Source organism: Durio zibethinus, chromosome 17 (assembly GCF_047325235.1).
Source record: "Durio zibethinus cultivar Kanyao isolate XHJ-2024 chromosome 17, ASM4732523v1, whole genome shotgun sequence".
Lineage (NCBI taxonomy): Eukaryota > Viridiplantae > Streptophyta > Magnoliopsida > Malvales > Malvaceae > Durio > Durio zibethinus.
In genome coordinates this window covers 25022382-25045062 of record NC_143178.1, presented here as the reverse complement: position 1 = coordinate 25045062, position 22681 = coordinate 25022382, and the positions used below count along the sequence as shown (strand labels likewise).

At 33.3% G+C, this 22681-nt stretch overlaps 2 protein-coding genes and 1 pseudogene across 6 annotated transcripts; all 3 read right to left on the bottom strand.

The window, feature by feature from the left end:
- Window positions 1-4670: 4670 nt before the first annotated feature.
- On the bottom strand, window positions 4671-7178 carry LOC111290028 (large ribosomal subunit protein eL15-like). Its single transcript, XM_022881436.2, has 4 exons — window positions 6958-7178; window positions 6328-6494; window positions 5307-5504; window positions 4671-5105 (listed from the first exon to the last, which is right to left on the bottom strand). Exons 1-4 carry the CDS (start codon window positions 6959-6961, stop codon window positions 4860-4862), a joined length of 615 nt encoding a protein of 204 aa, XP_022737171.1. The 5' UTR covers window positions 6962-7178; the 3' UTR covers window positions 4671-4859.
- A 1243-nt stretch (window positions 7179-8421) lies between these two features.
- LOC111285642 (splicing factor-like protein) lies at window positions 8422-14278 on the bottom strand. Of its 5 annotated transcripts, none has more exons than XR_002689753.2 (3): window positions 11708-14278; window positions 10354-10484; window positions 8422-10225 (listed from the first exon to the last, which is right to left on the bottom strand). XR_002689753.2 is itself a non-coding variant. In XM_022875229.2 (3 exons), the coding sequence occupies exons 1-2, from the start codon at window positions 13970-13972 to the stop codon at window positions 11745-11747; spliced, it is 2109 nt and encodes a 702-aa protein (XP_022730964.1). In that variant the 5' UTR covers window positions 13973-14278; the 3' UTR covers window positions 10574-10823; window positions 11708-11744. The 5 variants fall into 5 exon arrangements, 4 of the variants coding, with proteins under 4 accessions (XP_022730957.1, XP_022730964.1, XP_022730930.1 ...); XM_022875229.2 differs by lacking the exons at window positions 8422-10225; window positions 10354-10484 and adding an exon at window positions 10574-10823 and having other exon boundaries at window positions 11708-13824; window positions 13944-14278; XM_022875222.2 differs by lacking the exon at window positions 10354-10484 and having other exon boundaries at window positions 9750-10225.
- Window positions 14279-20173: 5895 nt separating this feature from the next.
- LOC111290019 (ethylene-responsive transcription factor ERF039 pseudogene) lies at window positions 20174-21011 on the bottom strand (annotated as a pseudogene).
- Window positions 21012-22681: the final 1670 nt, after the last annotated feature.

Genomic DNA, 22681 nt, shown 5'->3' with positions numbered 1-22681 from the left:
AGAAAAAGAAAAGAAAAGAAGCTTTAATATGAAGAGATATGTGTGAGACTGAGATGGCAGCGCCACTTATTTTGCGAGAATGTGACTGACCAGGCAAGAATAGACAACCTAATGATTTATACCTTCCAAAGGAATAATAAAAAAGGTAATTGTACATGGTTAACTAAAGGAATATTGAAAATTTGAGAACTTGCCATCTAATGACTAGTACATTTATATTTTGAAAAGAGATAAACCCTTTTTTAATTATGAAATTTATAGTACTTAGTAAGTATATATTTGGAAACAATGGAATATTGGTGCTTGAAAATATACAGTTCTTGTTCTTTACAGTTTAAGGGTTTTATTAATTTTGTTAAATAAAATTAGTGATGAGCTTGATTAGTTTTGTTATTAACCAAATGGTTTATGTAAAAAAAAGAAAATTTTCTGTCAACATTCGTATGATTAATTGATAAAATATTAAATTTTTAAATTTGATCATGAAATTTAAATGTTAACAATTTTAAATATAATATATATAAAAGAGAAAAGGAAATTTACTTGCTTAAATTAGGGTATCAACTACTATATATATGTAATGTGGGCTTTTCTTTCAGTTTGTATTTTCACAACTTTTTATTATAAAAGTTAGAATCTTCAAAAGCACCATGTAATATAGGTAATTCTATAGGAGAAGCTTACTGGTAGTTATAACATTTCTTCAAACAAGATATTTTCAAATTCTTCTTCCTTGTCCATCCTAAAAATCCTCTCTCTACTGTGACCTTGAGGGGAAAAAAAAAAAGAAATAAAGAAAGTCATATGATCAACCTGAGATAGAAATATATGTAATACATATTTGAGCTTAGTTTCAACTTTCAACTAGTACTTGACAACAAGCCTTCAGGGGTTTAAGGCGCCTCTCTCAGATTGAGGAGGTCAAAGAGATATGTGGGTAAATTAAAAGAGTTCTTTTAGTATATACCATTTCCTTTGACCAAAACCACAAATTACATAAAGGGATCATAGGGATAGCTTGTTAATCTAGTCCCACTTATCCTGTGGTCAGGAACATAAATAAATGATTAACTGAATCCTGAAGTTGCTGTAGCTCCTAATTTACAGGTTCTTTGGAGCTTTGGGGATAGTTAAAAATGTTTGTTCCTTTAAGAAACCATTTGACTATCAGACAATTCTCAAGAGTTCACTTTAATTTCAATTTCCCCCTTAATAATTAAAATTATATATTAATGACAGAAAGTTTTAGACCAAACTAGAAACTCAAATCTTAATGCCTTTTATTTTCCCAATAATAATGAAATAGCTTAATTTGGTAGTCAAATTGGGTGTTGGAAATGTAAACATCAGTTTCCTTGGTTTATAACAAAGAAAATTCTTCAATTGCCTCTAACAGCTTTATATCATCTTTGTTTTCTTATTTAACTTAGCCCTTTATTTTCTGGTTTAGGCAGTGCCGAGGCACTCATGCAAAGAGAACTTTTTAGCAAGAAATCCACTAGGAATCCAACCTCCTGAGCAAAACTCAAAACCTTCATCATTTTGTATTAGAACATGGAATACAAAGCTAACTCCTAATGCTGATTTTGTTTGTTGGACTTGGATATTTGTCTATACTCTAATCACAATCATAGTCTACTTGTTCATCATCAGTTTTCCCACTATTCCTACCTTCTTTTTTGTTTGTTTGGCTCAAGCTTTCAAATCTTATAATTACAATTTATGTATTATATAGAGTGCTAAATTCCTGTTGCTAGTCTCTAAAGAGTGAAGTGCAACATTGGAGGCCAGCCCATGCAGCCGTGGATGTCCTATGAATCATCACTTTCTTCTTTGGCTTACAACAATGGGGCCATTGCTTCATGCCATGACAATAATGGTTGTTTAAACGTTTATTACCTTTTACTATTAGTATCATAATCATAGTTTTGTTTGTTGAATATTTTATGCCATTTGATGTAAAAGGGAAGAGATTACTTCTTTTTTTTTTATTATTTACATAATGAAAATGAAGAAATTAAAAAAATAATAATAGTAAAGCAAATCAAAAGACAATGTAAAAGTGAAACCTATCTATTTATTTTTGAAAATTTAAAAGGATTTCAAGCATATGAGAAAACAGTAGAAAGCAATTTTTTGAACAAATGATAGTGTACTATTAACAGTACATCAGAAATTGAATGATAAAGTAAGACAGTCGGCCCATCCTAATTAGCAGAAATGAATCTTAATTTGTTCAACAGCTTCGGGGATTTCCTGGAAGAGGCAGAGACGTACAAATGCAGGGTAAAAGAGAACGAACGCCCTTGAATCTGCAGAGATTTCCAATTTATCATTTTTCTCTTCTTCACATGTATTTTACTGTTTTAACAGTCTCCGGCCTTCCTGCTTTATCAATGTTCACTGCTAATCGAAATTGTCGCTGACCTTGGGGACAAGCAGTGACGTGAACAGAAAATGTCAGGAAAATAATAATAGCTTAAAAGTTTAAACCTTTTCGAGAGGTAGAGATCAACGGACAAAAAATAAGTGTCAAATGCCAAATCAAGTCTAGAATATCCTATATGTATCATCAGCTTCATCCTGGGAGGACATTCAAAAAATTACAAAAATTTTTGATGTTTTAATTGTTGAAGAATATCACAGTTTTGATATTATTTGTTGGGTTAAAAATCTTTAATTTAATCATATCAACGAAAATAAAATCAAACAATAAATCAAACACATAAGAGACAATAATTTAACTTGATTCGGTCTAACTGACCTACATCCACAGATAAAAAAAAAGATTCACTAGTTGTAAAGAATTACAAACTTACATCAAATCATCAACCTCACTCAATAATCAATACTCATAAGACACTCTCAATCTTCTATGGAGTATTCTCAACCCAAACAAATACAAACTCAAACCCTTGTGCACCCTTTCAACATAACCAAACACAGATCTATAATCTCTCATACACTATATCTATGTGGACCCTCTCAGTCTTATCTAGTTCACTCACAAACTAATATACACATACATAAGACGTAGAGTCCCAATACTCCTATGGAGTATCTTTTTCACAAAATCCTACAATTCTCTTATATCTTTTTCTCATACCTAACCTATAGAGATTTCACCTATTTATAACCATACAAACTTGCCCATTAAGAATCTCTCTCCTCTTAAAATTCTTCTCCTGTAAGTCAAACTTGCCTATTAAGAATTCATTTACTTTTAGAATTCTTCTCTTGCAAGTCAAACTTACTTATTAAGAATTCTCTTTCTCTTGAAATTTTTTTTTGCAAGTCTTTTGTCCATCAAGCAATATCTGACAAATCTCAAACAAATCTCTCATGAGATTTGAGTCAATATTCCTAACACTAATCTACTATACATTACAATTTCTTCTTTCCTAACAAGTCTATTCTCCATACTGCTAGAAAAAATCTCCTTTGCATTTTTCAATTGATAAATTAGCGGAATATGTCAGTTTAAGGGAAATAATCCCACCTTCGGTTTCAATAGGCAGTTATTTCAGCTGTTGATTTCAGTCCAGGTGGTTGCGGAAATGGATAATTTTGTTGATAAAGGGCCTCTCAGGCGATAATTATTCATGCAGATAGTAATCATGCGTTAATGAATAGGTTTGCCAATTCAAAACGTTATAAATGACAAGCATGCATGCATGCATGCCTAAGGTACAAACCTACGTTGGTAACAGAAAGCAGAGGAAACTACTTACATGACAAAGGTTGAGACGATGGAAAAATGAATCAAGAAGGATGGCCAAAATTTGGATGGTGGAGACGCGACAACAAGTAACGACAGATACGAGTTAAGGAGGGAAATCTGTAATCTGTAACGAGTTGGAGGAGAAGATTAATAAGAAAAAAAACCCACGGTGAACAAGTCGTTTAGGAATTAGGACTTTAGGTTAGCTTAAAAAAAAAAAAAAGGTAAAACCTAATGGCCCAAACCCAAACTAAACTAGGAAGAGGAGAAAAGATTGAGCTTGATTTTTTTTTTCTGTCAAATATTATGTGTTTAATTGCTTCACTTTTTTTTTTTACACAAATTGCGGTAGGAATATAATTGATCAAGTATGAATTGAGTTGATGTAGTATTAAATTTAAACTCAAATTTTGTTTTTATTTAAAATTTGATATTCAAAACTTGACTTAAACTCAGTTAAATTTTTTTTAGTTTGAATTTGACTTGAAATAAAAATTAAACTACTCACATTTATTCAATTAAACTTAATTAACATATAAAAATAAACTCAATTTTTATATTTAATAAAAATTTAATTATTTATTCTCATAACTCAAGTTTAAAATATTTTATTAATTAATATAATAAAAATATATTAAAATATAAAAATTTGATTAAACTTATAAATTACTCAAATTAAATATAAAAATATTCACACTTAATCGATAAATTAAATTACTTATATTTAATTTTAATAATAATCGAATTAAATTTAAATTTTATTCAAATTACTCTAAAGTAACTTATAAATACTAATGCATCATTTAAACCTCTAAATTATGATATCCCAATTTTATTCGTTCGTTGACTAAATAAAGCCATTGATTTACTTTCAATTTATGGTGGCCTAAAGTTGTAAGGCAGAAGCAAAAACTACTTAAGCAAACAAATTTAAGAATATGACAAAGTATTAGACAAATTTTCAGGCATTATCTAAGAGATGGAATAACCCCCACTTGTTTCGCGAGCACAAATCTCAATGGCCTCAGCATACACAATTTAGAGATGTCCATACACAATCAAACTGACTCAAAATTCTCAACCCCACAACAGAAATGAGGGTAAGACAGAAAAAAACCACCAAATATGGTCCACAGGATCAACGGTAGCGGCGAAGAGAGAGAGTGTTGTTTCTCTTCCAGTTAGCCCTTCTTGAAGGTCGGGCCTTGTGGTGCAAGTGTCCCTTGCCTCGAAGACCCCTGTATTTCTTGCCAGCAGAGGTGAGTCCACGGAGTTCCCTGTGCTTGTGCACTGGATTGCAGATCCAGTTGATTCTTGGGTCATTGCGGATGGCATTGTGGGCAGGATCGACCAAGATGACCTCAAAGTATTTGTAAGTTGAATCCTGCAATTACAAAAACTCGGTAACATTAAACACCAAACTAAACTAAGGAATCCTACCAAAAATTTGGGCATCAATTTCCATATGACAATAGATATAACCTACAAAGATTGGTGTTTATTCTTTACACTATTACTCAATGAAATCCTTCTTTAAATGAATAAATAACATGTGAAAAAAATTGGGATTTGCGGTAGAACTCACCTCATTGATCCAATATGAATTCACAACCCTAAGGCCACCAAGCTTCCGACCAGCTCGTTCTTCTGCAACTGATCGCTTGCTGCGCTGAAATTTCAGCTGGGTGACACCCTGATTTGTGGGTTTCCCATACACAATACCCTTAGGAACTGGTCTCTTCCTTCCACCACGCCTTACACGGACACGATAGACAACATAACCCTAATAAAAAAAGCATACTTAGGCACCAGACACAACACAAAGGCAGAGAAAATATTAACAGATATAAAATGTCCTTAATGCAGGAATGACGGCATACTTAGGCACCAGACACAACACAAAGGCAGAGAAAATATTAACAGATATAAAATGTCCTTAATGCAGGAATGACGCCAAATTACAACAGTAAATTTTATAAAGGCAAACATGACAACTTACTTTCGTAGAGAAAAAGATATTAGAGGACTAATGAGGTATCAAATAATAATCAGTTGGAACCATGATTTCCCAGTTTTATACAGAAGCAGAAAAAGCTCATACATAAAATAAGTAAATACAACTAATAAAGTAAAATACTGTCCCTGCATGCATCAACAATGAACTAAAGCCTTGTTTAAAGAAAAAAAATTTAATACTAAGCCAAGAAAAGGTATAATCTAGAACTCTGGTCCCTATGAAGTTCAGGTTTTAAAATATCTAGAAATAAAAACTTTCCTACCGAAGTTTCAATTTCTTGTTGAATTCCTTCTCGTGTGACTTTTAACAGGATAATCATTCCAAATTGAAATGCCAGGAAATACAGAGTGGGGTTCATAGCAGGATGGGAGCAATTCTTAACCAAGTAGTGGATTGAACTAACTCTGGTGAATAGAATGAAAGTTTTTAAAAACGTTACTGCTATGCAGTTTTCAGAACAAAGGATAATAATATAACTAAAATATGTGATAAAACAGATATAATAAGCCAAAAATTACAAGTCAAAAACCAAACCTCATAAAAATGCAGAGGAAGAAGGCAATATCAAAGAAACAATGAATCAGTTTACCTGCTTAGCTTTGTAACCCAAGCGACGAGCCTTGTCAGGGCGAGTTGGGTGGTTAACTCGCACAATGGAAGGGTGTTGACGGTACTCCCAGCACCTGACCCTCTGCAAGAACCTCATCACATCAGATTGCTTCTTCCTCCATATCTCTGACACGTACTTGTAAGCCCCTAGTTTCACAAAAATCCCAGAAAAAACAAAATCATCACAAATCAGAACCCAAAATGCCAAAACAATGATCTATATATATATATATATATATATATATATATATATATATATATAAGCAATCTAATATAACCCTTTTCATTTTAAGAGACCTTCAGTCAACCAAAAGCCTATTTCTACCACTTAGCATCTAATGTTTGAATGTGGCAAATATAGTAATAAAAATATATTAAAAAAAAGATGAGAAACTAATAATCAGTCAGAAACAAACCTTCAATAAGTTTCTAGATTTAATAAAATAAAGGAAAATCAATCAAGCAGAGAAAAACCCATCACTCTACATAAACAAATAAACAGATACCAGATTTAAATCCTCCCATTAACGAAAAACAATAAAGAAAATAAGAGCTAGTCAGCTATTAAATCATGATTACTAGATAGGAAAAGCTAAAGAAAATGGCGTACCCATGGCTGCTGCTTGAGCTCTTGCAGTCTCCGTATTCGGCTGAGGAGCTGGCAAACTTGAGATATAATGATATCAAGTCGGCCTCTCATTAGGGTTTTGGAAGGCATCAGGCAGTTAGAATTGATAATTTTACCACTTTGACTGGTCCGGTCCAAAAGAGTACTAGTGGGCCGAAAAATCGTACTGAGGGGTAAAAGATATGGGGCCAACCCCATTTTGCCTTTCATATGAAACACAATTAAAAAAATATAAAAATAAATAAAAGCTTAGTTGAGATACCCTTAATCTCGTGAGAATATTTTAAATAAAAATATTATTTTATAAAAATACCTATACAAATAACATAAAAAAATATTTATATTAATATAAATACTATTATATTATTTATTTATAATTTAATTTTTGATTTAGATTGATTAAAAAATTTTGTGAAACCATATTAAGTTGAAACCATTTTGAAATATGTCACCCTTCAAACATTTGTCGTTTTACACCAAATATTTGGTGTCTTTTCTCTCCAACTTCATTTTTGGTCCCTACGTTTTCCATTTTATATATTAGTAGCCACTATATAATTAACGTCATGGTACGTCTACCTAATTATTGAAAAAGTTGAAGAAAACATGTAAGATGAAATTTCATACAACATCATTCTCAGCCCATATTCCTTAAAAAAAAAAAAAAAATTAACCACGTGATAATTGCTATGCACTGAATTTTAGTGTTTCTTGGTAAATTGGTATCTGCCTCAGTCTCATGCGACTAAGCAACAATGTAATGTACGTGTCAACAAAAACTTCGACCAAAAATCAGATATGTTAGTAACATATTGATCTTTTAATTTTAATAATTGAAAATTAATCTCTAATAACCTCGAATACAAAATTAATAGTAATAATAATAATAAAAGCCACTAGGAAGCTTTTATGAGTATACAAACATATTTGGGAACGAGATTAAAAGGAGCAAAGGACGAAGGGTGGAAGTGGAAAAGAAAGTGAATGTAAAAACAGATAACTATAGTTCTATTGGTTTTAAATTGCATGGATAATGAAAATAATAGAGTAGAAAGGTTGACAAAAATGCATTAAGCACTCACTGATTTGGATTAATTGTAAACTACGTACATCCGATCATCCATCATACCAAAGTGGGAAAAAATGAAAACAGCAGTTCCGCTATGTAAAATGGGATAGAAATCCGAATATCAGCTAGCATCTTTTCATAAGCTACAAAGATGCTAATACTAAATAAGATTCTTTCACAACAATTTACTTCACATCGCTCTTATGTATGACCATGTACCTTTTACTACCTTTTTGAAGTTTAGGGTACCTGTAGGGACACGTCACAAACTTACTGGCCTGCCAAATTTACGTTAGCCAAGTATGACATGTTAAACCACATTCGTTAAGGGTAAACCACTAGAATAAACAGAGGTTAATGTTTTGATACTCTGCCCAGAAAACAAATGAAAATGGTTCATGATTGAAATAATGGATTCTCACTAACCTAATAATAATTAGTGAATAAAATGTCACATACAAGCTGTAACTTTGACGATTGAACAAAGTTACGATTTAATAGCCCACCTAAGCAGCAAAAGATTGTGTTATGCTTTTGAGCTAAAAAAATCCCCAAACACCCACCCTCTCCTAATGAAAAATGTCTTTTCATGATTCTTCCTTCGTTCACAAAATGGGAACAAGGGCCATTCTAAAAGGCTAGTGGCCGATGCACCAAAAATCTGTGATTGGAGTCCACAACAGCTTATCACAGCAACACATACCTTGCAAAACATCTTTACCATCTCAAAACAAAGGTCAGAGTTGAAAAGAAAATTACGAAAAAGGAAAGCTATTTCCTGTATGAGTCTGCCTTAGCATTTAACCTACCAGCTATTCCTTGGATTATGGAATGAGAAATCCATTACCAGGGAATGCCATGGTTTGGTGGTGTCATCATTAGATAAAGATTTAGCAAAAATATGAGGATTAGTCTTTGTTTACAAGTACCACTAGCCTTACAAATGCCAAAAACAGTCATAAGAAGAAAACCAAATAAGTGGTCAATCAGTTTAGGAACAGAATACAAAAACACACCCGCATGTGATGTTCTGAAATTTACAATAAAACCTGGAAATGTCAGCTACCTGCTCAATAATTTTCATCTTTTCATAAACATGACATCAAAATTCATCCTTATAAACCAGACTCCCATTTGAAAAATTTTAGACAAATATAAGAGAGAGAGAGAGAGAGAGAGAGAGAGAGAGAGAGAGAGAGAGAGAGAGAGAGAGAGAGAGCAATAAAGCATCAGCAACAAAATTTAAATTATTAAACGCTGGGATAGGAGCTGAGCAATAATCTTTCTCAGTAGAACAAAACTGCAGCAAGTACATATAACTGTTTTATTCCAAGACAACGCATGATTTAAAAGCAACACTGGCCCTTGGGTTAGTTTGCACCAAACACAGTTTAAATCATATCCGTATAGCACAATAATTGGCATGATTATATATATGAACAATAGTTGCCATGGAGATTCTATAAAGTTCAAAAAGAGTTAAAACTAAAACTTGCATAAGGGTAACAAAAAGAATATAAAATGAATTCTGCCATCTAATAGTCTATATAGATGATATATAAAATGACAGTACAAATTTGTACCATTTATAATCCTATTGACTCAAAGCAACCCTGACAAACAAGTCATAAATCAAGAAGATTGGTTTCCAGGATCAAAGGTCTAGATAAACATACTAAGATTACCTATATAGTGGATCATAGAATTGGTAACCAACTCCTTAGTTCAACAATGCTTTATAATCACCATGTCAGTTCTTTACGAAGTATCAAACTAAGTTATACAGATTCCAAACATCAATTTCCTTCGTCTAAGGCCCTAATAGCCATTGAGAGTGTACAATTTCTAACTAAGCAGGCAAGTAGAACAACCAAATCCTATTAAAGAAGTATCAATAGCTCTAATAATTGCTTTTTTCTAACCAGCTTAGTTATGCATAATTAAGCGAATACTCGCCATACTCAAATGTATACTCTTTCTCATGGCCTAAACCAAACTATTATCTAAATTTACAACTATTCTATCAACTTTAAGTTGAGCCACATATAACCTTGACTAATGAATCAAACACCTCACATTCATTTCCATAATAACTGCAATCATGGGAGCTATCTTCTCAGTTCACCAGAAAAACAATATTAAAAACCCAGCGGACACAAAGACATGTATGGCTTGTTTCACCTGCCAAATGTGAGAACATATGTCAGTGTATCAGTAAGACACGGCGAATCAAAGAAAACATTCAAACATATATATAAAATTGAGAGAGAATCCTCATACCCCATTGGCCTTCATATTAAAGGAATTACCTTCAACAATTGGGTCAAGAAACGAATGTCAGGGAAGCTTCTAGGGATGGCAACTTGGCAAATAAAAGGGCATTATAACCAGGAAATAGAATATTATGCTAGGCTAATCAACAATGCCATTAAACAATCACCTAGAGAAGTAAAATGTAATAACAAAAATTGTCAGGAATCAGTTGTTTAAAAAAGCTTCACAAAAGAAGCCATAGTAGAACATTAGCAATAAGACATAAAACAGAAGCCAATAAGAATTCATATAGAATAAAACCAAGTCCCACAGGTGCACTGAATTTTAATATTAATAAAATTTCAACTGCCTTTCCCGAATACAACTTCATGAACTGAATTTTATCCAAGTCTCTGCAAATTTCATAACAGTGCAGCAAGGTTAAAGATGTGAGTCCCAAACTTCGAAAAAAGTCATGACAAGAGGTAAGAAATCAGGTTCACAAGAGCTCCAAGAAACATCAGTCCTGTAAAATTATACAATAATAACAAGGAAAAGGGTTAACAAATGTAAACATAAAATAATAGCAAACTTGGAAGACAAAGTCGGTAGCATTCATACGAGAAACCCAAAACATAATGCATTTTCTTATTGGAAAGTATGTGGATACCCTGCTATCCAAGCATCACCAAATCCATAACTGCACGATATTGTTAAGATATAATCTTAATCATGAAAAAGATGGTGTCATATTTGTGGGATTATATCACATTTTTTAATGGCAAAATGAAGCATTAAACAAATATAAACACTTGAAACCCTTTCATACTCAGTAAGAAGTCCAACATACTGGCTTGAACACTTCTTTCCTTTTCAAATATAGAAAAAGTCACGTGTGATTACCAAGATAAAATGGTAAAGATGGCAAAAAAGCAAAGTTAAATGGTGCAAGATTTAAAGTTGAGAAACAATCCAGTAGAAAACTCCTATTATTAAATCTGATCATGTACCAATAGAATTCCTTCTTTTAGATCAGTTTATTCTTTAATACAAACAATATAAAACAAAGAAAATTACTCTTGATCATAACTTGAACTTCTACCGCTTTCATGCTATTGATCCTACATAAGATATACGTGCATTTGTATCGCTTTCACATAAAAACAAGAAAAACAAGATTAGAAATGGCCTTAACTTTTCTAATAGTAACCAAAATCTCACAACAGGCAGCAACTTAAAATATATTGCTACAGGTAAAAATATAACCCAGTCGTATATGGTCGTGACCAGAACCATATGTAGCACTGATAGGGATCCACAGATGGTTAAGTGGTGGTTTATCAAAAATGAAATAAAAAATTAGAAGATAACACATGGCTATAGAAGAAGCAAACAGGTTTAACACATTACCTCAGAGCATATAACTATCAATCTGAGTATATCTGGATCACTTCATCTCTGACATAAGCTTCTCATACTCAGCATCTGCACCATAGGTTGTTTTCTCAGCAGATGAGACTGTGGGTGGCAAAGGAGGATTTGGTGCCCAAGGCACATTACTAATGTTCTGGGAATAGTCCGTCGAAGATGTAGGTGCTGGAGGAGGGGGAGGGGGAGGGGGAGGAACTACATTGTAATAAGAAGAATAACCTAATGAAGATGCTTCATATGCAGTTTGAGAATTAGGGAGCACTGCATTCATTGAGTTCCCATAGATATTTGTAGGAACAGCAGGGGCCGAGATGCTGTTTTCAGGTTGCACTCCAGGTGGGAAACATTGTGGCATTTCACTAGAAGTCACAGGTGGAGGTGGTACACCAGGGGGAGCAGTGTGCATTTGTGGGGGGTATTGCAAGCCATAAGGAGGCATAGGCTGACCTGGAACAGAAGGATACATGGTTGATCCAGGAGGAGGAGGAGGAGCATAAGGAGAATAAGAAGGAGGAACTGGTGGTCCCCATGGAGCTGGATTCCCTGCATAACTAGGAGGAGCGGCAGTAGGAAGAGGACCTCCAGTTGTAAATTGCTGTGATGGATAGGCACCAACTGGCTGACTAGAAACAGGGTAAGTGGGCATTGTTGAAGCTCGAGGACCAGGAGGTACAGTGGGTTGTGGTGGCTTGCCCGCAACTCTCACAGCAATGGTTCTTCCCTCTAGTCGATAACCATTCATTCCTTTAATAGCATTATTCGCCATGTCAACATTGGCATACTTCACAAAACCATACCCCTTACTCAGTCCAGTAGCCCGTTCCTTAATTACCTTTGCCATCACAATATCACCATAAGATGAAAACAAACTGATCAAACCATCATCATCAAGATTCGGAGGCAAGTATCCAATGTACAAATTAGTATCATCATATTCCTTGGGGGGCTTAACAGCATTGGACCCTAAGCCAGGGTGTGCACTTCCAGCACTTCCACTGTTGCTAGCCCAAGGTGGATTGCTTCCAGCACTGATGGATAAAGAGTTTTGCTTGCTTGCAGAATCGGGAACAGTACCTCCTAACTCAGCCAAGAAATTCTGATATTCATCATCCATTTTCTTCCCTGTTGTTCCCTTCATTGGACAATCAATTGTTGGATGCCCACCATCACCACAAATCTTACATGAAACATCACTCTTAAAAGTTGAAGTGCGGGAAGGGCACGCATACTGGCGGTGCCCCGGCTCACCACACAACCTACAATACTCTTCATCTCTTATCGTTCCATTCAAGGAAGCAAGTTCCCTCAACTGTTGCCTCTTATGCTCATTCAATACTTCATCAACAGGCTGCAAGAGCTTTTCTACCATCGCTGCGGCAGCATCAAGTGATTCTTGTGTTTCTGCCTCAACTAAAACATGCAAGTCCTCATTCTCAGAATAATCAGGCTTCAAATCCCTCTTCTGCTGCAACCTACCTTCCTTCACTGAACCTTTTCCCCTAATAACAATCTTTGCACCCGTATCCTTCTCCATCCTCTTCTGGGTATTCCCTCTTGGCCCAATAATCAACCCAATAAAATTGTATCCTGGGTATTCTTTCATCGGTATATAAAGCTTCTTCTGAAGCTTTGGTGGCCTATAGTCTGCTGGAGGTTTAAATGCTGGATTCTTCTTAAGAATCTGAGATATAATTTCTTGCCTCTCTTTGGTCAGTCTCTCTCTTGCCCTATATTCCCTGGTATTAATCCTAATTCCCATATTATCATAAATAGGTTCAGGCGAAGGACACCTAGCACCCTCAGGCCTATCATCCAAAGGCAATCCAGATTGCAACATTCTACTAATCTCTAGCAATCTACTATTCAAGGCTTGAATCTCAGGGTCAAATTGGATACCTCCAGTGAAATCTTTCATGAAATCAGGGAGCTGAATCACCTGCTTAGGTTCATCATCTGCCCACCGGGACTTCCTCTTCTTGGTTCCGCTGCCCGTCTCATCATTCCCGCTCTGATTGTTGTTTGAATCGGACGGCGGATCCCAGCGGCTCCTCCTTCGCCTTCGGCTGGTGGTTTCCTCTTCTCCGCCAGAATAATCCCTGTCAGTGGTGCCGCTATGAGTGTTAGTTAACCCATTTTCCGAGAGCAAAGGCTTCTGGATCTCGGGCTTAGATGAAGAATTGTTGTTAATAGTATTGGAATTAGCATCATGATTAACCTGGATACCGTTGTTATTGATGTAGCCATCGTCGGGGGCGTATCCTAGGTAAGGATCGGAGTCAATGGTTTGCGAGGGCGGTGGCGGAGGCGGGTAATCGAAGGATAGGGTTTCGGGAGGCGGAGGAGGGTTTTGGTTGCATAAATTTAGGGTTTGCGCAGAAAAGGAACGGGGATCATTGAGGTTCGTTTCGACAGAATCCATTGGAAACCGAGCAGAGAGCTGAGAGAGGTAGGGTTTGAGTTCAACAGAGAAAGTTCTGGAGATGTTTTCGCGGAAAGTTAAACTCCGAGCTCGAGTTACTACTCGATGATACGGAATTAGGGCTTGCTCGCAATGTCTCTTTTGTTGGGTTCGGATCTTTAATCTGGTTTTCGACCAATCAGAGTGGTGTCGGATTCTAGCTATGTTCGTCTAATTTAATTGGTGCAGCCCGAGCCCGACCCTGATTGGACCATAGCTTTGGGCCCAATAAAGTATGCAAGATGGGCTGTTTCTCCATTCCTTGATTTTTACACGTAAAAGCCCAATATATTTTAGCCTAAAAAAATTAAATAAATTTGAGGGATCGGTGCCAGTTTTATATTTTATATTTTTTGTTTTTAAAATTTTTATTTTTATTTTGTTTTAAAATTTTGAAAATAAAAAACATATTTGGTTAAATTATGTTGTTACTAGATTTCAAAAACTGAAAACATAAAATATATTTGGCAAGTCTAACAAACTAAAATATAATAGTTATTTTAATTTTATAATTTATCAATGTGTTATTAAAATTATATATTATATTTAAATAATAATATATTTTCATATAGATTCATGAATCTTATTTGAAAGTGTATATCATTATGTTTGTGAGTTTTTTTTTTTTTTTTGTCCTTTAATCGAGAGAGAGAGGGTGACTTGATTATATTTTGGATATAGTATAAGAATATTATTATTAGGATTTTTTCATCATAGAATACAAAATTACCATAAGGATTTTTTCTTCACTACAAATTTTAATATAATTCGTAACTTCTTTTAATGAGTTTATCACATATCTCACAAATTATATATATATATATATTTCACATAAAAATTTAAAAAAATTAGAAACCAAATTGTCAATATTTTATATAAAATAATAAAAATTTATCTTTAATGCATTATCAATACATTTATACTATACACTGTTAATTCATCATATATAAATTCAAATAATGATCCATTGTTTAGTAGTTTCATCAAGAAAACATAAATCCATGAAAATTACAGTGGAAGAGAACTTTGGTAAAAATGACGTTAGTGGCAAATTCAAGATTTTTTTCGAAAATGTCTACTTATAATATATATAATTATTAATAGATTTATCAATTTTATCGTATTTAGGGAAATCAATTTTTTTTCATCTTTAAAGGTGTTCAGAGAAATTTTTTTTTTTATTTTTCACCGGCTCTGTCACTGAGTAACGTGCTCTTCATATGTCACTCACTCTCTAGCTCGTATATTTTTCTCTCTGCCAGACCACCCCTTCCTCTTCTCATATTTCATATTGACTTAACCATCAAAGAGAAAATCATCTTATTTTTGCAATTCTTACTCTCCGATCGAAAGCTTTTCAGTAAGCCCAACCTTCATCCTTTCGGATTTGACCTAAACAACGATATAATATATCACTTTGCGCGCGCGCACACACACACACATATATATATATATATAGATGTTCTACGTCAGCATGAGACATTAGTACTTGCTCAATTCTTGAAGGTTTTCTAACCCCCATTTTTTACCAGCTTTTGCCTAGGGTTTTCATTGACATGGGCATGAGGCATGAGTGACCTCAGCTCCTTAATTTACTGGCCCTAACTTTAAATGCAGAGTTTTTTTTTTTTTTTTGCATGCATTGGCTCCTCAGAGGAGAGGATGTACTTGGGAATTAATTGGAGTTGGGACCATGTCTGGTCAGAACATTGGAGTTTCTTTTGGTTTTAACCGAAGGACCAATATAAGTCCTATGAATTGACTTGATATTGGAGATTGGACGGTTGCTGCATTTAGGGTTCTTGTCCGCCCATTTTGTGTCCTCTCTCTCTTTCTTAATTGCAAGAGGAGTTGCTTTCCTGTAAAACCACTTGCATGACGCGGTGGTGCGAGAACAAATGAAGTAAGAGTTAAGTGTTCAATTATTTGTAAAATTTTAATTATTAATTATATTTTTAATTTCAAAATTATTATGTTCATATTAATTGATTTTATCTTTCATTTGTCAATGAATTATAATTGTCAAACAAAAAAGTTCAAGAATATTCAAACGTTATAGTTATATTCATAAGTTTAATTATATTTGTGTAATAATATATAAATTTGTTATTAAGTCAACGTAAATAATGTAATTCTAATGCATATATAGTATTCCTTTCTCTAATATATTGTTTTTGATTATGACTTCATATATAAATTTAAAATTGCATTTAAATTTTCATTTAAGATTGACTTGAAAACAAAGAAGAAAATGGGTAATTGTACTTAAAAAAGTAAAACCAATTTTTTTAACTTTTCAAATGAAAAATTAATTTATAAGAAGTAAATGTGTTACACCTCAAAATTAAAACACAATATGGTCCATATTATCTTGATGTAAAACCTTAAAGTAATACAAAGTCTTTTTTTTTAATTATTCTAAAATTCTTCAACAAAATAATCTATTTAAGAAAATCTATAACTTTAATCCAACTAATAATAAATCTCTATATATCCATATGTAAACTAATAAAAATGTAAAACTATTTTGTAAGATTTCATTAGCTAATAATGTCTTTCATGCCCAAGTAATATTTTCAATTTGATCATTTAGCTTGTCTCAAGACTAAGCAAACTTACCATTTTAATCATCTGTAAAGAAAAAGTAAAAAGAAAATGAGCAAATCATAACTTAGCAAGTATAAACTCACACATCTTATCGGATAAAGTATCATTTTCATATATACATATAGATCATTCAAAACATTCGTCAAATCATAACGTCAAAGTATTTCAAAAATTATCATTATGTCAAATATTTTCTAGATCATAAATCAATATCAAAACATATCAATTCATAAATTATTACAAAATATGATACCATTGAAATATCGTAATCAAACTAAATCTGGATCAATTTTTTAAAAAATTGTTATAAATCATCATTATCATTCATTTATTGTTAGCTATAGTCACTATTATAACCTGTGACATTGGTCGTATCGATAATTTCATACTCATGATCATTACTAATTATTACAATTTGCTCGTTAGAGTCTTACGCTAACTACTATAACCCGTTAGTAAGGCTATATAATTATGGTTATGCAAACTATTATAATCCGTTAGTCAGGATCATAAAATTAGTTCTGGTGTCAATAATCTCACTTCTTAAGAATGCAAAATCGTAGCTATTATAAAATTAGTATTTAAGCTTAAATCTTTTTTCTCATTTCATTTATAAGTATGATCTATCATTTACATAACCAAATATCAAAATAATTATACACTTGATCCTATTTTAATATATCAAAAATAAAAAAAATAAAATATTTACTCATTTAGAAACATACATATATATGTTCAAAAATAAGTAAAGTGTATGAGATTTTACTTACCTCTTTTCGATTCTACCATTTAGTTTTTTTTCCCAAAATAATTAATTGTCTATTCAAAATTATTTCAATGCATCAGAAATTAGTCAACCCCTTTTTAGACCATTTATATTAAAAACAACTAAGTTATTCAAGAATTAACTCAATTAACTAATTCTGGCAGCTTTCATATATTTTCACTAAAATTATCATATCTCAAGATATACAACTCAAAATTAAGATCTTTTTAATACGTTAGAAACTAGACTTGATAAGCCTTTTAACCATATATGACCCACCTTTTAATTCTTTGAAGATTAATTATAATAAATTTTACAATTCATGTCATATGTTACTGCTAGATAGCATGTGTATCTTCTATTAAAAATTACATATTTATTCATAGAAGACTCCAAATTCAATTTTGCTTGTTTCGTTGGAAAGTAGACTCCATAAAATTTTCAAATATATATGGATCAATTCTTAATTCCTTATATAAAATTTAAGAAAATTTTCAAAATTTAACCCTGATGTTGCTACCATATAGCCTACATATTCTTAAGTAAAAATTAGATAACTCTTCATAAAAAACTCAAATTCGATATCTGTTTATTTTGTTGAAAAGTAGATTTAACATGCTTTCCAACAATATATAATGCTTATAGTCATAATCTATTCATTAACCTAGAATTTTATTTTAAGTCACTATTGTAAATCATAGCATCTGATCCAAAAATAAAATTTTTTCTTCAATCTTTAAAAGCTTAAATCGCCATTTTCAACCTATAAAATTCATTCAATAATCATCATTAAATCTTAATAATAGGAAGTAAATAAAGCTCAATAATTTATCCAAATAGATTATGAAGATTAATGAAAGATTTCAGAATTTTTCTCTTAAAATTTCAACTTCAAATAATAGCAATCAACATGGTATCTAAATAAAAAGATGACATATACTCACCTTTAGGAGATTAACTCGATTATAGTCTCTTATTTTAAATTTACAACTTGATTTTTCATACTCTCTAACCTTAAATAAAATTAGGAAAAAGCATACACATTTTCTTTTCTGTTCTATGATAAACAAAGATGGCTAGATTTTCTCAATCACTTTCTCTTTTACTAATTAATCTCTTAATAAACTAATGGATTTTGATATTAGTTTCGACCAATTATCATTTGCACTAGGATTGTTACAAAATGTATGTAAATAAGACTAAGACTATGAGAGTAGGTAAGTGTTTTCTCCAATTATGATGATTTCATTTTTTTTTCTCAAGGAACTAAAACACAAAAGGTGTGGGGATTACAAAAGAAACAAGAAAAATGAACAAAAAATAAAAAGAAAAAAAGAAACAAAAAAGAATCAAATGCATCAAAAGCATACAAGTGTATGTCTCTACAAATGATGAAATTAAAGAATTTGATGCACTTGTCTGACCAACTTGAGAGGCATCCTTATTCCTTAATTAGCAGCATCTCTCTTTGCCTCTCCCTGTAAACACAAGCACATGCATCGCATTCTCTTTTACCATCTTTAACTATGACTTTTGAGGTTCAAAGATGCAATTATTGCATATATAATCTCATATTCAGACTTCAGACACTTCTGGCATGCCTCATCTTACTCTTTTGTGAGCTAAACTCTTGCCCTTAATTCACCAACACTTCGGAAGAATTTAATAAAGTGCAAATTTTTTTAGCCTGCTGGGTTTGCCATCACTGATATTAGGGTTATTCTCAATCATTGAAAGAGCCCTTATAAGTCAATATCATGTAGTTTTACTGTTTGCTGCAAAACTATAGAATAGAGAGAGGAAAGAACTAATTCTAGCAAACCCTAGCTTTATAATCCCAGCTATAAATTTTCCAATCAAAGAATCATAGTGACAAATTTGCTGTCATATCTGAAACTTGTTTGCATTTATTGTGGTATTCAGTAGTCAAAAGATGGAGGATTTGCGGTCCTTTCAGCCACCAAGGTCCTGGGCTGTTTAAAGGTTGCTAAATAATTGATGTAAAAAGTAAACGGAGATGGAGACGGAAAAGTCTCCTGTGCGGTTGGTTAGTCTCTCTGGCAGTAATCGCTTGTTCCATCTTTACATAAAAGCAGGATTTGACATTTGAGTACTCTTGTCTTTATGAAATAGCATAAAGAAATGAAGATTCTCAATAAGTGAAATTATTTTAGCCAATTAGAAGCAATTAGGAAAACATAGAAGTCTAACATGTTTCTGACATATTGCTTTAGCTCTGATAGCTATTGCTATTTTATTTCATATATTGTTTCAATTATCATCAGCATACTTTCAAATGGACTTGGAAAATACTAGTATTAATTAGTGTGAGTGCCCTATGTTTAGAGTAATCGCATTTTCAATAACAGCTTCTGCCCAATAGAGAACTTTTTGTTGCAGTAAAAAGATATTCTCCCAACTTTTTTTGGAAGTTTCATAGCATAATCAAATCTACGAATGAGGGTATAAAATCTAGAGCCAGATGCAATGGAAGCCATTAGACCCTAACCAAAAGGAAATCTTCAGATTACATTCTATATTCCATTAATACAAGGAATTAATACACGTATATATGTTTCTGGGGTATAGATTAAGGTCTTTATACTGGTAAATTTTGTCAAGGAAGATATCCATAGCCCCCATTCTTGAAACAAACCACGGGCTAGAGATAACAACTTCAAGCCCGAATCGATTCTCTCTATCGCCTATTTATCCCAGCGCATTGTTTCCTCAAATTGGAATTCAGGGTCAATTCCTGCAGCTTGTTGCCACCAGGAAGTGTCACCGAATCGATGACTTGCATTTGCTTCCAGGGAGAGATCAGGAAGGTCTACCCACATATTTTCAGTATCCATGGACTGAGAAGATGGGGACCCCTGAGTTTCGGATGACAGTGTGGGGGAACTTGGGGATTGAGGAACTGGCATCTCATCCTGACATGGCTCCGTCTTGACTTCAGTGCTTTCTTGTTGATCAATCATGGAATAGGCTGCCTTATTAGCAGCTTCTTGAATGTCCCTACGGGAAGAAGAAGCTGGACGAGGAAGTTGATGAGCTGACTCAGGAAAATTCAGGTAAGCCGACTGACCTTTTATTGCTATCGATGCTACATCATGGGCTCGAGCTGCCATTTCTGCTGTAGGGAATGTTCCAAGCCAAATTCTTGATTTCTTCCCTGGCTCGCGTATTTCAGACACCCATTTTCCCCAGCTTCGCATCCTGACACCACGATAAGTTGGGTGCCTATAGGCTTTCCCATTGGCTTGCATTAATAACCCTTTTGTTCGATTTGACCTCTTCTTTCTAAAGGATTGGTTTATGTAATTCAAATCCATAAGTGCTAAATGAAGAAGGGGATGCAGAGGTGGTGGTAGAGCAAGAATCTCAGGCAGAAAAACCAAGCTTGAACCACACCACACTAGAACAACATAATGAATGTCTTCTATGATTGAAAGCTATTGCAAATTTGTGCTAGTTGAGTAAGGCAATGAACAAAATTGGGACAGTCTGCTAGCTTTTAATACTCTTCAATGGGCCCTTGAAGTTTAAAAGAACACGATATATTTCAATCAAAGGAGCCACAAAGTACTGTCCATGAATTTCTACCCTCAGTTTCACCTGTCGGCCACTCGACACCTTCTGAATTTTATAAAATGAACCCTATGAAGAAAATCGATAACTCTTACGTCATAATAAAAAGGGAAGATACCAAAGCTACTAGAGGATGCCCTTTATTTGTTGGGGAAATATATCACAGTTGGAACCCGCAGGAGCAATGGACCCTATGAAGAAAATCGATAACTCTTACGTCATAATAAAAAGGGAAGATATCAAAGCAAAGAGAGGACACCCATTATTTGTTGGAAAATTATATCACACTTGAAGGTCATGGGAGTATATCAAAGAGTTCATACATATATATTAAATATTACTTAAGCTTAAAAACTTATGTTATTGGTTTTTGAATCATTTATGTATATATATGATATCTCATTTAGAGTTTTTGGTAATGTGAGATTATTTACTTATATATAAATCTTATCCCAATACTTGTGAGTTTTGATCAATCCTATCTTGATTTTATCGTGTAAGTAAGTTCTATCAATACTTCTTTTGAGCCAGGCAACCTTAGATCTTTAGTGTGCTTTTAGGTCCGATCACAACATTTAACCTTAATGCCTAAGTTGTCTTAGTGCCCCTCAAGTTTGTATTCTAGATCGACTCAATACATCATTCATTTGGATGTTTCGTTTCTGCATATATGATATACTCACTAAGTCAAATCTTCCGACTCTAATACTAGTTGTTACGAATATATGTCACATTTGAAGTCCACCAAAAAGCCCATATATAATATTATACATTACTTGAGCCCAAAATTTTAAATTATTAGGTTTTGGAATCCTACGTGTATATATGAGATATTTCATTCAAATTTTTTACTCGTACGTGAACCTTGTTCTAACATTATTAATGTCAAATAAGTCATATATAGGTGTGGGAATAGAACCAAATGGATCCGTTGAAACCATGCATTTCACATGGTTGCTAGCTTTTGCGGTCCTATTTATTCCCTATGTTATCTCCACTTACCAAAATCAAAGCCACGAAAGTGTTTTCCATGGCAATGGCAAAGGATAATTATCATCAACAGTCCCCGTTCGTAATAAGGCGGTGGCAGGTAACGAAGTAACAAAAGAACTGTTTCAGAATTTAGCAATTTGGGTCATCCTCTCCTATCTGTACTTTGTTCCACCCATTTCGTTCAAGCAGGACAATTTATGGCTATACTTATGTAGTAGAAATAAGTATGGTTTTGGACACGAACACGATGCAACCACTATAATCTTACCTTGATTTATATAATTGTGTTTCATAAATCTCAATTTTTGTTAGTTAATGGCTAAGATTTGCTTTGCTTGGTATAAAAATATGATTTGACAACTTTTTGTTCTTTTTCTTTTTCTTTTCCGACGAAAAACCAAATAATACCATCCGAGTTTAATGTGTATGATTGAAAAAAGATGGGAATTGATCAGAAAAGTGATGAAAACAGGGCTGAGAGGTGGAGCAGATTGCCAGTGGACAAATAGTTATGATTACCGATTGATTGGGGGAGGCT